Below are 13,019 nucleotides of genomic sequence, written 5' to 3'. Positions count from 1 at the left end.
GGGGAGATGGCTCAGTAGAATAAGCGCTTGCCTGGCAAGCACAAGGGCCTGAGTTCAATTCCCCAGTTCCACAAAAAAAAAAAAAAATTGGTGAAGGTTAAAGTTCCATGGGGGTCGGGGAGATGGCTCAGTGGGATAAGCGCTTCTTCTCTGGCAAGCGCAAGGGTCTGAGTTCAATCCCTGGTTCCAAAAAAAATTAATAAAGTTCCTTGAGGGCAGGGTCTTTTCAGAGACTCCTGTCACAACTCATTACAACGGAAGAGTCCAGCTCTGATCACTTATCTGATTTGAATCTCTGCTGGTTGTGTTGCCTGGAACAAGGTGCTCGATGAACAAGACAAGGCAATTGGCTTCCTGAGGGCACTTTGGGAAGTACCTGAGACCAAATCTCTGAGCTCCTGGCACATGGCCCAAGCTTCCTTCTCTGGGGCCTGGGAGGGAGGTCTCTGCACCCCAATTCCTAGCAGCTACAGCACTGACACCTGAGCCCTGAAGTTCATCAGCTCAAAGGTCTGCAACATTCTGCCTTTCTTAGTGATTGTATGTGGTCAGGAGTTTCACCTCCCAAGTTCTGAGGAAACCATGCCCTTTGTCCATGTCCAAGCACACTCCAGCTCCAAGGGGGAAGGAGGGAGGAAGGGGAAGGGGGAAGGAGGGAGGGAGGGAGAGAGAGAGAGAGAGAGAGAGAGAGAGAGAGAGAGAGAGAGAGAGGGAGACTCTTAACACAGCCCTTTCCTCTTTCCTCTCTGTGGGCTGTTTCTCTTTGGCTCCCAACCTCCGGCTCAGGGTCCCATGAGTTGGATTCTGGAGCACAGGATCCCTGGCAGGCCCTGGAGACTGCGGGGCTCTGCTGGAGCTGGGCACCCCTGTGCCTGAATAAAGGCTAGGAACCCACGCAAGCAGGGGTGGCCTGGCATGAGGCAGATGAGTGCCTCTTTCCTTTCCAGGACATACCAAGTTGGTAGGGGGATATGAGAATGAAAGGTGACTTGAAATCTATACAGCAGGGCTGGCCAAATAGCTCAGCAGATTAAAGCACCTGCAAGCAGGGATAGGGGCCACGGGTTCAATCCCTGGGTCTGCTGAGACAGCAATTGAGACTGGGCATGGTGGTGCATGCTTGTAATCCCAGCTTTGGGGAGGCTGTAAACAGGCAGATCACTATGAGTCTAATGTAGTAGTGAGACCCTGAACACCCTGTAGACCCTTTCTTAAAATACAAAAAGAAAAAAAAAGAGAGAACAAAAAGAAAGAAAGAGGGCTGGTGAGATGGCTCAGTGGTCTAAAGCACCTACTTAGAACAAGCTTAGCAAAGCACAGGGACCGCGGTTCAATCCCCCAGCACCACATGCCAGCCAGCCCCGCCCCCTGGTGGGCTGAGCTGGCCACACACACACACACACACACACACACACAAAATAAATAAATTTTAAAAAAGAAAGAAAGAAAGAAATCTATACAACAAACTCACCTATGGGCACCTCTACTCCCCTGGCCACCCCCATCCCACTGGGCATTCACAGCCTGCACCTGTTTTCCCCCAGGGGCTGGGCAACACTTCCTTTCCACATGTTAGATTTCTGGAGTGTCCCAGGCATGGTGTCCGTCCCATCAGTCAGAGGTCACAGCCCCAGATCCAGGGTTCGTTCATGGGATTTCTCTACCTTTTGTTGCCAGATTCTGCTGAGGGTCAGAAACAGCTCGGAACTCACCAACAAATTCTGGTGTTCCAAAAATATGCTTGAATTCAACGCCATCTTCTATTTCATGAGCCAGGCCAAAGTCAATCAGCTTGATGTGTGGAATAGGAATATTCTTGTCTAACAACATGATGTTTTCTGGCTGGAGAACAAAACAAGAAAGGGAAAAGAAGATGATAATTCAAGTCCTGTTTTGTGTTTTCATTCTGGGGTTTGGGGTTCTTTTTTTGGGAGATAAACACAGCCCCACTCTCTTGTTTTTGTGTCCTCAGTCTTACTGGGTGTATTCCAAAACAGGAGAGGACAGAGGACAAGGCCTGGGCTTCACCAAACCTAATGTTCTGATAACAACTTTGCTTTTCTTTCTGTCTCCTTTAAGCCAGTCCCTCTGTTTCCCTGTATGTCAAATGGGGTTCACAGATGACTTGTAGCATTTCCTGTAAACAAAGCCACCTCCTCTGTACGCGCTGGGGCAGGAGCATCGTGGCTTACTGACCCAGAACTTCCTGGACACCTTGCTGCCCTGGACAGCAGCTTCCTGTTGACCACACTCCCTCTCCTAGCCCAGCTGCAGAGCCCACACTTCTTGCTGTGGTCCACTAACTTTGGCCCTCAGCCAGACTAGCAGGGCAGGTGTGCGCCTGATCTCCAGGGAAAATACCAGCCTACTAGGCTACTTCCAGCCCAGCCAACAGCTTCGGACCGGACAGTGCAGATTGGTGGGGAGTCCTTGTGCACCCCTGGTTCTGAGTGAGGCTGGAACTGGGTCTTGAGCTTTCTCCTCACAGCATACATACTAGGAAGGGGGAAGCTCCCGCTTCTTCACCCTCTTTCTTCTACTCCCCCCATAACCCCCCTAGATGCCACTCAGATTGGAATGGAGTGGAGGGGCACACACAAGGCATCCGGCACTCTGGGAGTCTGCTGAAGCAAGAGGATAAGCAACCTAGTCAGATCCTGTCTCAAAATAAAAAAACTTTAAAAAGGGCTGGGGATATAGCTCAGTGTGAAGGCCCTGGGTTCAGTCCCTAGGACCCTAAGAGCAAAATAAAAGCATGTTCTCCAAACACCGAGCTGCACAAACATGTGTGTATAAATACTCAGAGCAGCATATTCACTGTAGCTCCAACATGGAAAATGCCCAAGAGTGGATACACAAAATGCAGCATAACTGTATCACATACAATTTCACATATGAAATCTAGCTAACCGTAAAGAGGGATAAAGTAGCAACCCCTGCCACAGCACGGGTGAGCCTTGAAGCCACCGCTTAAGCGGAAGAAGTAAGACACAAAGGCCCACATATCATAAAATGTGCAGCAGAGACAAGTCCACCGCAGCAGAAAGGAGACTGGGAGTCACCTAGAATGAGGAGGAAGGCAATGGAGGGTGACTGTAATGGGTCTAGGACTTCTTTGGGGGGATTAAATGCTCTAAAGTGATACTATAAACAATGGTGGTATTGATTCTGTAACTTCGTAAGGTGTACCCAGATGGGTGAAGTAGATGGTATATAAGGATAGCTCAACAGCTGTTACCTAAATCATTAAGTGCTTAAGAACACAGGATGAGCCTATTGTTCAAAGCACAGAAGGGTTTCCCACCACGGGCCTGTGCTCCTCCACCTGCTCTACGTGCAAGACCTTGGGGTCCATCTCCACCAGGTGGGACCTCACAGAGACCCCCAGGGAAAATACCAGCCTACTAGGCTACTGCCCTGCCCAGGCTTCTGAGCCTATCTGGGTCCTTTTGCTCTGATGTGTCCTGCTCTCCTGCCTTGCAGCCTTTGCTATCTCTACCTAGCCCCCCACCCCAGTTATCCCCAGTGGGAGGGAGCATTCAAGTCTTAGTCTTGGCATCCTTGTTGCTGCTGTGCAGCTCCTGGCGGTGGCAAGCTGAGCAAGGATCAGAACTAGAGGACCCCTACCCCCCACCCCACCCCCACCCCAGTCTCTGTGACCTCCTGTCACAGCAGTTGGAAACTTTCACTCAAGGGAGCTGGCTGAGGCCCTCCACTGCATTTTTTCCACCTTCAACAAAAATAAACAACACATTTCCTTTTGCATTTTAAAACCTTGTTTATGTTTCTCCCCCTCTAGAGATTATCTCAACTTTATTTTGAAAATGTGTCAAAGTCCTTTCCCAAGACAAAACCTATTTTAGTCCCTGAAGAAAGGAGAGCAAGGGGGGGTGGGAGGGCAGGAGCCAGGATCCGGGCAGGTGGCCCCACTCTAGTATCCCCGGCCCAGGCCATCTGTGGCTGCTCAGGGACCCCCAAGTTCTGGCAGCCCCTGTAGTGTGCGGCCCTCCCTGGTACCCCTCACTTCCCTTGCAGTCAGCGTCTGCTCTATTCCTCCCATACCCCTCCATCTCTGGCCCCAACATGTGGCAAGCGGCTTTTCACAGCTTAGACACCGTCCCTGCCCTGTCCCCTCCCCAAACCTGGCAAAATCTTCTTCACATCTCTTGAAGACAGCACCCCCTCACCAGGCCTTTTCTGATCTCCCCCATTTCTGTCTGCCTCCTCCACCGGGTGGAGCTGGTCTTATTATTTACCTGTCCCTCTCCCATGGGTGGCAAGCTTCCGTGGGGTTTGCTTCTGTCCTCTCCCCAGGGCTTGGGGTGGGGCCAGTAAGCCACCACGTGCCCAATCAATGTTCCCTGCATAAAGACTGAGGTGTCACTTATTAAGCTCCCACGATAGTCAGGACCTCGCACTAACCGAGCGCTGATGTAGTGGACCACATTCCGCTCTCAGCTACTCTCAAGGTGGGTGTCATTGTTCCTCTTTCACAGAAAAAGCAACCAAGACTGTAACACTGGCTAGCGGGCACGGAGACCGCGACATTTATCAGGCAGGCGGCAAGGTTTGCACTGCTACTTGCCGGACTAAATGACCCCCTTCCCAGCTTCTTGGAGGCCTTGTAACGTTATCCTGGGAAGAAGTAGCCGTGATGCTTCAACAGACAACCTCACCGCAGAGTGTTCTTCTGGTGACATAGCCACACAGGTGTGTGGTCCCTGGGCCCACTTCTGGACCTAGGTGTCCTCATCTTAGAGCAGAGTCCTGTTGAGAGATGGCTCAAGCTAGGCCTGGGTAAAAAGAACATGGCCTGGAGAGGTGGGGGTCAGCCTGGCAGGTGGCCTTGGGACAGCAGGAAGGAAGGCTCCCACGGGCGGTCAGGAGCCGGTTCTTGTCTCACTCACTCATGGGGGCATTTGGACCAGATGCCCCTGCACACTCAGAGCCAGGAGCAGACAGAAGCCAGGGCCTCCCTGGCCATCAAATGATGTTTCTGCATCCTTCCCAGGCCTCTGAGGGGACAGATTCCAGGCTAGCAGGGATGTGGGCCTCTGCATCTGCAGATCCTTAGAATCTGCAGCTTTAGCAAAAGCTTCTTTCTTGTATTCCAACCTCTCCACAAATGGCCCAGTGGCACCTAGGGGGCAGGCTAGGGACTAGCATTTACCACACACTTATCAAGCCAAGCTCTACGCTACTGCACGACACACTCTTTGGGTGCTAACCACCATCCTGGGTGGTGGGCACTATCAGCATCCTCACGGCACAGATGAGGAAACTGAGGCCCAGAGAGCCACATGACTTGCCCAAGTTCCAACAGCTAAGAGTGGCAGAGTCAGGGGTTTTCCCTAGTAGTCAGGCCTCTCCCCTCCCCAGCATACCTCCTAGTCTGGTTAAATATCTTCAGGGGACTGGGGAGACAGCTCAGTGGCCTAAGTGCCTGCCTGGCAAGTGCAAGGTCATGAGTTTGGTCCCCAGTACAAAAAAAAAAGAAAGAAAGAAACAGTTTAAATATCTTCAGGGATTACACAGACCACAGCGAAAGCCCACATACTCTGCCTGAAATCCAAGGTACTCGCAACTCTACAGGAGCTCCCTGTGGTGCCTTCTCAGACTCACTCCACCACTCGCCTGGACCTGCTCTTCGCCCCTTCTTGGGATGTGATCATGCTTGGAAGGACCCCAAGATGCCGTCCTCATGCTGGCTGCTCACCTTGTCCTCACATGATCAAAAGGCTGGGCTGGGGACGTTTCACTGACCTGGTGCCCTACGTCTCTTCACCAGCACTTGCCAGCACCCCTAGCTGTAGGCTGCCTCTTGTCCATGGTGCCACTTTCCTAAGTGGGGGCCTTTTCCCTGGGGAAATTCAATTCAATTCAATTCTTCTCACTGTTGATGTTTTGGTACTAGGTATTGGATTTAGGACCTCATGTAGGGAGGGTAAGTGTTCTACTGCTGAGCTACATCCCCAATAGTATTTTATTTTGCATCACATTGCATTTTTTTTTTTCAAAGAGGAAAGGTTTATTTTGTTTTACTTTTCAGCTGATAGGCTGGCATGGCGGGGGTGGGGGGCATGGCAGAGGAAAACCAGCCCATGACCTGTCTGTAGGAAGTAAAGAGAGATCAACAGAGGAAGGATGCAGAGAGATTCTTCTAGGCCACACATTACATTTTAGAGATGGGGTCTTGCTAAGTTGCTCAGGCTGGCCTCAAACTTGAGATTCTTCTGTCTCAGCCTACTGAGTAGCTGGAATTACAGGTTCAACTCAGTTCTAAGGTTCCTGGCCTTGCCTATGGTGTCTTGCATGCTGCATGTTCCACTAATTTTGCAGAAATGAATGGAAAGAATCACAACCAGTGACCCCACGGAAGCCCTCCACCACCACTAGGAGCGCTAGAATGCATCCCTCCTCACAGAGCTGAGAGGACCGCTTGGGACTCACAGAGGCTCTGTAAGCCAGCAAAGGGTCCCCAGGGTCTGGCCTTTGCCTCCCCCACCCCAATCAGAACAGGACAAAACTTTAGTTCCAGTTCTCCCATACAAGGCTGTGAGCTTACACAGGCCACTTCCTGTCCCTGGGCCTCAGCCCCTCCACCTCCAAGGCAGACACTGAGTGCCACCTCAGGCCCCTCCAAGCTCTTGGCTCAGGGATTTCAAAGTGGGACAAACCTTCAAGCTTCCTGGGCAAACTTCTATTGCCCTGGCCCCACACTGGGATATGAGGAGGCTGGAAAGAAGAGGCTACAGCTGTCCTGGGTCTCCACACTCCCTTGAGCCTGTCCTACCCGGTTTCCTCAGCTCAGTTAAGTACTTCATCTACTCCCTGAGCTCAGCTCCAAGCAACCTACTAGGGGAAGGGACTGAGTTTTTTACAGGCTGCTCCTGCTGGGGTGAAAATGCCCCGCTTGTGGAAACAGACCGCCCAGCCCTGCGACCTGGGAGAAGGCAGTGCATCCCTTGGTGTCCTACGGATCTGGCCAGAGATGCCTGCTATGGTGCCAACAGAAAGCAAGTCCTCCAAGGGGTCCCTGGCTCCCTAGGCCCAGCACAGCACACCCAGGAGCAGGTGTAGGATCGGCACCCTCAGGGCCTCTGCAATAAAGTGGGCTTGGAATCAGGTAGATCTGGGTTGAAATCCCAGCTCCACCACTCACGGTGTGAAACCTGGGCAAAGTCACTGGACCTTTTGTGACCTGAGTTTTCCATCTGTGACAGGTCATGCCAGCACCTGGCAAGGCACAGAGTGCCTCCGAGAAGTTGAGAGGTGGCCTCATAGATGCCGCAGAGCCTGAGGAGACCAGCTGCTGTGCTTGTTTGATTTCTTCATGGGAGGCAGCACTCACATCTGCCCCTGGGAGCTTAGCTTGCACCCCGCAGAATCCACTGCACTCAGCTGACGCCCCCATCATCTCTGGCTTCCCTCCTATGGCCCCGCTTCACCCGCAGCCTCACAGTGCTGGGGATGCAGGGATCTCAGGGGCCCTTCAGCCCCTCCACATTACAGAGCAGCCCAAGAGGGCAAGAAGCCACCAAGATCAGTGAAAAAGAAACAGAGTCCAGGGTCTCTTGTGGGTTCCTCCTGGACCCCTGCTGCTGGGTGAGGCTGCTAGAGGCACAGGGAGCCACCAGCAGAGCCTCAGGGATAATGCAAGCCAGGTGGCTGTGGCAGCACTGGGCAATCTGAGAGAGCAAGTGTGCTCAGTGCCAGCCCTCTGTGGGCAGGAGTCCAAGGTGATGTGTTGCCCACCCCCTAGAACTCCAGAGATAGATCACAGGCAGCCCCTTCCGTGGGCACCTGTGTGGCTTATGCCCAACGTTCACATCCGTCTAGCATTCAAGAGCTTGCTGTCCTTCTACTGCTGCCAACTCACCCCCTGATACATCAGCTACCTCTTCATCCCCACCCCCACCTGCAGGTCACTTTCAGAGAGCCCACACTGGCCGGCTCCTTCTGCCCCCTTCCACCCAGCCCTAGCACCCAGGCTGGAACTCTGGCTGTGACCGGCCCCCTGTCTGCGCAATGCAGTGTTCCCATCCTGTCCATGCCTCCGGCAGCCACCTTCACTATAATCTCTCCCCTTCATGTCCTGTCCATTGTACTAAAGCCTTTCCCAGGGAACAACAGAGCTTGCTTCTTTTTCCCATTCCTAGCTCTCAAGGGAGCCTGGTGTTGTGGTACATGCTTCGTTACCATTCAGCAAACAGATGGATGAGTGAATCCGTGCAGACACACCCCGGCTCCTGCGCCCTGTGCTTTCGGAGAACGCATGTGGCACAGGCTTTGGAACCCAGGTTCCAGCCCCGATCTGCCAACTCCAGCAGCCTGACATCAGGCAAGCCGTACACCTTCCCTACACTTCCAGCTTCTCACCTACAAATGAGGAGCCTTTATAAACCTACCCCTAGGGGGCTCAACAAGGTATGAAAAGTGGCCTGGTGCTGTATTGTCCTTGTGACTGATTACGAGATATGACTGAACGCTATGGTAAACGCCTACATTTTTATTTTATTTTATTGTGTATTTGGTACAGGATCTCACTACACAGCTCAGACTCACAATGATCCTCCTGTTTTCAGCCTCCCCAGTGCTGGGATTACTGGTGTGTACCACCTCAGACTCCACGTGACCCAACACAACTGGGGGTGGAGCTGGCACAGCGTTTGGTGCCAGGGATCGTACCCCAGGTCCTGTACTTGCTTAAGCAGGCACTTAGTCCACCAAGGTATCTTGCTGGCCCTTGTTTTTTTAAAAAAAAAATTATTTTATTTTATTTTATTTGTACTAAGGATTGAATTCTGGATTTCGTGCTTGTCAGGCAGGTGCTTAAGCCACTGAGCTATCTCCTCAGCCCCATGCCTACATTAAAAAAAAATTACTACAGTAAAATACACATTGCCCTCTCTTCAAAATACTGCCCTTACTTCTGATACTCTTATCCTTTCTTTTTTTTTCTCCCCTTCCCTTTCTTCTTTCTCTGCCTGCCTGCCTCCCTCCCACCATCCCTCCCTCCCTTCCTTTCTCTTGTTTTTTTGAGACTAACCCTAACCCTAGAGTGGCAGTGCTCCCAGCCTACACAGCACCTCGGTGGCAATCAGGCCTGTGTATGAATCAGAGGGAACAGCAGCCAGTAGCTGGGAGCAGCAGGAGGCCTCTGAGCAGCTCACAGAGATGGCAAAGGAGACAAGGACCAAAGACAGGCTGCGATTTCATTTTAGTTTTCTCATCTGTGAAGCAGAGATCGCATTTGCCTCCCTAGACTGAGGACGATATGCCCCTCTGAACCCGTGTCCCCAACCCACCCCAGTCCCTCCCTCCCAAGAGCACATGCATTCTATAGCAATTAACGACACACTAATTGTTAGTACTGTTATTATTATTGCAGTACTTGGGGTTCAACTCAAGGGTGCCCTACTACTGAGCTACATTCCCCAGCCCATTCTATTTTTTATTTTAGAACAAGGTCTCACTATGTGCCCAGGCTGCCTTAAACTTGTGATCCTCCTACCCCAGCCTCCTGAGTAGCTAAGATCACAGGCATGTGCCACCACAGCTGCCTATATGGATTAATTATTTTTGAATATGATCTGTGATATGCTAGAAAGAGAAAAGAGTATAACCAGATAAGAAATCAATTGTAGGGGCCGGGGAGATGGCTCAGTGGAATAAGCGTTTCCCTGGCAAGCGCAGAGGCCTGAGTTCAATCCCCAGTTCTGCAAAAAAAAAAAAAGAAAGAAAGAAAGAAAGAAATCAACTGTAGATCTTGGGTTAGCTATATGTAGAAAGTATAACCTAAAGGAGGAAGAAATCTGGATTATGAATCATGAAATAAAATAAAAGTTGGTGACACCCAGCTTTACTTAGTTTCTTCTCTGACTAAATTCGAGGCCCAGCCCTAGCATTAAATAGCTTTGCGATCTTGGGCATGTTACTAAATCTCTCTGAATCTTAACTACTTTGTAGGTTTAAAAAAAAAAAAAATGACAGGCTGGGAATAGTGGCACTTGGGAAACTGAGGCAGGAGAATCCCCGTGAGTTCGAAGCCACACAAGATTACACAGTGAGTTTGAAGGCAGCCTGAACTGCATAGTGAGACCCTGCCTCAAAAATCATGATCCCAAGGAACACAACACACACACACAAACACACACACACACTGACAACTCTGTCTACTTAATGAGGATCAAATAAGCAAAAAGAAACAGGTGTGATGTAGCCCAGCAAGCGCTCTATACATCTTATGTGTTATTGTTACCATTCTTATGAAAACGTGGCCAGCAGTCCCAATCACAACAGACATAAGAACAGCTCAGAGGATGAATCTGGGCACACAGGAGCTGGGATTTATGTTTCCGAGTGCCTTGCTCAGGAATTCACTGTTTTTATTGATCTAAATCTCCCTCTGAGTATTAGAATCCTGGCTGTATAAAATTTTAACCATTTCTCCCAACTTCTTTTTTGCTTAAATAGTATCTAGTTCAAGCCAGCTGAGAAAGAAAAGTATATTGGACATCCATCTGTCTGTCTGCTTGTCTGTCCATCCGCCCATCCATCCGTTGGTCTAACACTATGTGATTCAAGTGTCACACACTGCTACAGAAAGTGACTCATGAGGAGGTGTGCTCCTGGCAGAAATGGGACAAGGGGCAACGGGAGAGAGGCGGGTTGGTTCTTAGTTATGCTTTGGGGAGGTGGCAGGGATGGAAAATGCTTCCCAGAGGGAACGGCCTTTCTGCTGGCCTTGAAGTGTGAGTCAATTCCACAGGGAGGCAAAAGGCAGGGCAGTGGCGTCCTGGACAGGAATGGCATGAACAGCACAGGCCAGAGGCCTGAGCACACCCCTTGGTCTTGCTGCCTGTGGCTCGGACTTTGGGGTGAGCAAGGAAGTGTGCATGAGGGCAGAAACAGGGCTAAGGCCCTACGGGAGAGGCTTGAACCCCACAAACGTGATCATGCATCCCTGAGTAACAAGGGGGAACAGCAGATTTTTTTAGCAAGAACATGCTATGATCTGTTTTGAAAAAGTTGCTCGTCTCTGCAACAAGACTCGAAACAAGTCCAGGAGCCTGACCGTCCCTAACACCCAGCTGAACACATGCAGAGCTCAGCAGAGAGCAGACAGAGGAGATGACGGGCCTATGGCAGGGGCAGGCAGACAGCTGACCCTTCCGGAAGGGCGAATGGAGAGGAGAGCCTGGCAGGACGTGGAGACAACATGCTGGCTACTTCCTGGAGCAGCCAGGCTAGGCTGAGTCAGCAAAGAGAAACAGCACAATCAGAAGGAGAAGCTGGGGTCTTTCATGGGAAAGGAAAATCAGGAAGAAACTGGATTTTAGATGGTTGATACCACATGGAACCAAGAAGGCTCCCTAAGCTCCCAGCTGGCCCTTCTGCGCAGCCCTCCAGTCAGGACGTGCACACACCCACATTCTGGCTCCCAGAAGTGTCTCCCCAGCCATGAGGCAATCATGACTCATCATTGCCCAAAGTTCCCCAGCTGCACCTGGCCAGAGCTCCCACATGCAGGCAGTGAGAAGGCGCACAGTCCACACACAGTCAGGCTATGTGGCCGTGGGTGGAGGTTAGCAGCATCCTCAGCTTCCAGGGGAAACCTAGCCTGTCTCAGGTCACAGGAAATGTGCACACTGAGCCCAGGAGGTAGATACAACCCCCAGCAGAAGTCCTATGTAGCATCCCATCTCTGCTCTCTGCTGGGCTACGTGAACCCACACTAGTAGGCAGGGTCCGCTGTCCTCATATACTGGGCCCCAAAATCCTGTAACAAGAGTTGTGTTTTGTTTTTCTTCTATTCTGGTGTTGAGAGTCACTGAAGCTGGAAATTGGTCATATGTGCGAGGGCAGGACAAAACCACAGTGCTTAAAGCAGTCAAGCTACCTCAGTCTTAGAAAAGCATCCTGCCTGGACAATTTTGGCTATTAGTTGCTAGGCAACCTTGTGTCTCAAGATACTAACTTTGCAAAGTTATAAATAAATGCTCCTATTGTTGTTCTTTAGGTCCTTTCCCACTCAGGCAAGCAGGCCACCACCTGAGCTTAGCTATTAGGTCATCTTTATTTTCTAAATTCTCTCTCTTTTCTCCCAGGGACCACTGAGAAACCAACCAATCCCAACACTCTAGGAAGAGGAATAGCAAACATAGTGTCTACACCAGAGCACCTGTTCCATATCCGGCATGTCCTCCTGCTTCTCTCTAACCCTTACAACAACTGTGCCAGGTAGCTGGTATAATTTGCATCAAGACTGAAAAACCGAGGTATCCTGGTTCATAACAGAGCAAAGAGGGAACCCCAGCCTGGCTGATCCAAGCCAGCGGTCCCCCCACTGCAGTGCGCTTCCACAGACACAAACCACACAGTGATCCTGGTAGCTTCCTGGACTCCTCCAACTCTGCCAGCACCATCGGAGAAAAGACAAAGGAACTCATGTGGAGGTGGCTGCCTGGAGCCAGCAAAGATAAGAGAAAACAGCAGGTTAACTGTCCCTGGCATCACGAGGAAGGAGACACAGATATAATCAGACAGAGCAGGAGGTGCTCGGAGCATGACCACTCCAAGGCCTAAAGGCCTGCCCAGGCGTCTCCCTCCATGGCCCAGTTTTACCCTGGGAAATTCTACAAGATGGAAAGAATTTCTCTATAGGAAAATTCAAGCTCCATGACAACTAGTATCAGGAAGGGGGACCATGCTGGCATGGCTACTGTGGGACTGCAGCCACACCAAACCCTGCACGGGCCAGGTCCTCACACCACAACCTGGGCTTATATTCTCTCTCTCTCTCTCTCTCTCTCTCTCTCTCTCTCTCTCTCTCTCTTTCTGTCTCTGTCTCCGTCTCCATCTCCGTCTCCCTCTCTCTCTCTCTCTCTCTCCTCTGCACTGTCTCAGGCACCCAATCTATCTCAGCTGGAGCCACTCTTCCCCTTGGTAACAGCCTCAGCTCTCATTCTACAGCTATCCACCCTTCTCCCAGATGGCGGGCTCAGCGCTCCTGGCCC

The 13,019-nt window shown here is 51.1% G+C and overlaps 1 protein-coding gene across 4 annotated transcripts in view; it reads right to left on the bottom strand.

Moving 5' to 3' along the window:
• The window catches only part of Dapk2 (death associated protein kinase 2), a 107,090-nt gene that overhangs the window by 25,201 nt on the left and 68,870 nt on the right, over positions 1 to 13,019 (bottom strand). For all 4 annotated transcript variants that reach the window (XM_004628828.3, XM_023712540.1, XM_023712542.1 and 1 more), the window contains one exon: positions 1,713 to 1,842. In XM_004628828.3, the coding sequence (XP_004628885.1) occupies positions 1,713 to 1,842 (130 nt within the window). The remainder of the gene's footprint in view (positions 1 to 1,712; positions 1,843 to 13,019) is intronic.

This window comes from Octodon degus, unplaced genomic scaffold (genome assembly GCF_000260255.1).
Source record: "Octodon degus isolate 3935 unplaced genomic scaffold, OctDeg1.0 scaffold00026, whole genome shotgun sequence".
NCBI classification, from domain to species: Eukaryota; Metazoa; Chordata; class Mammalia; order Rodentia; family Octodontidae; genus Octodon; species Octodon degus.
The sequence above is the reverse complement of the archived record's forward strand: the minus strand, read 5'-3'. Positions and strand labels throughout refer to the sequence as shown.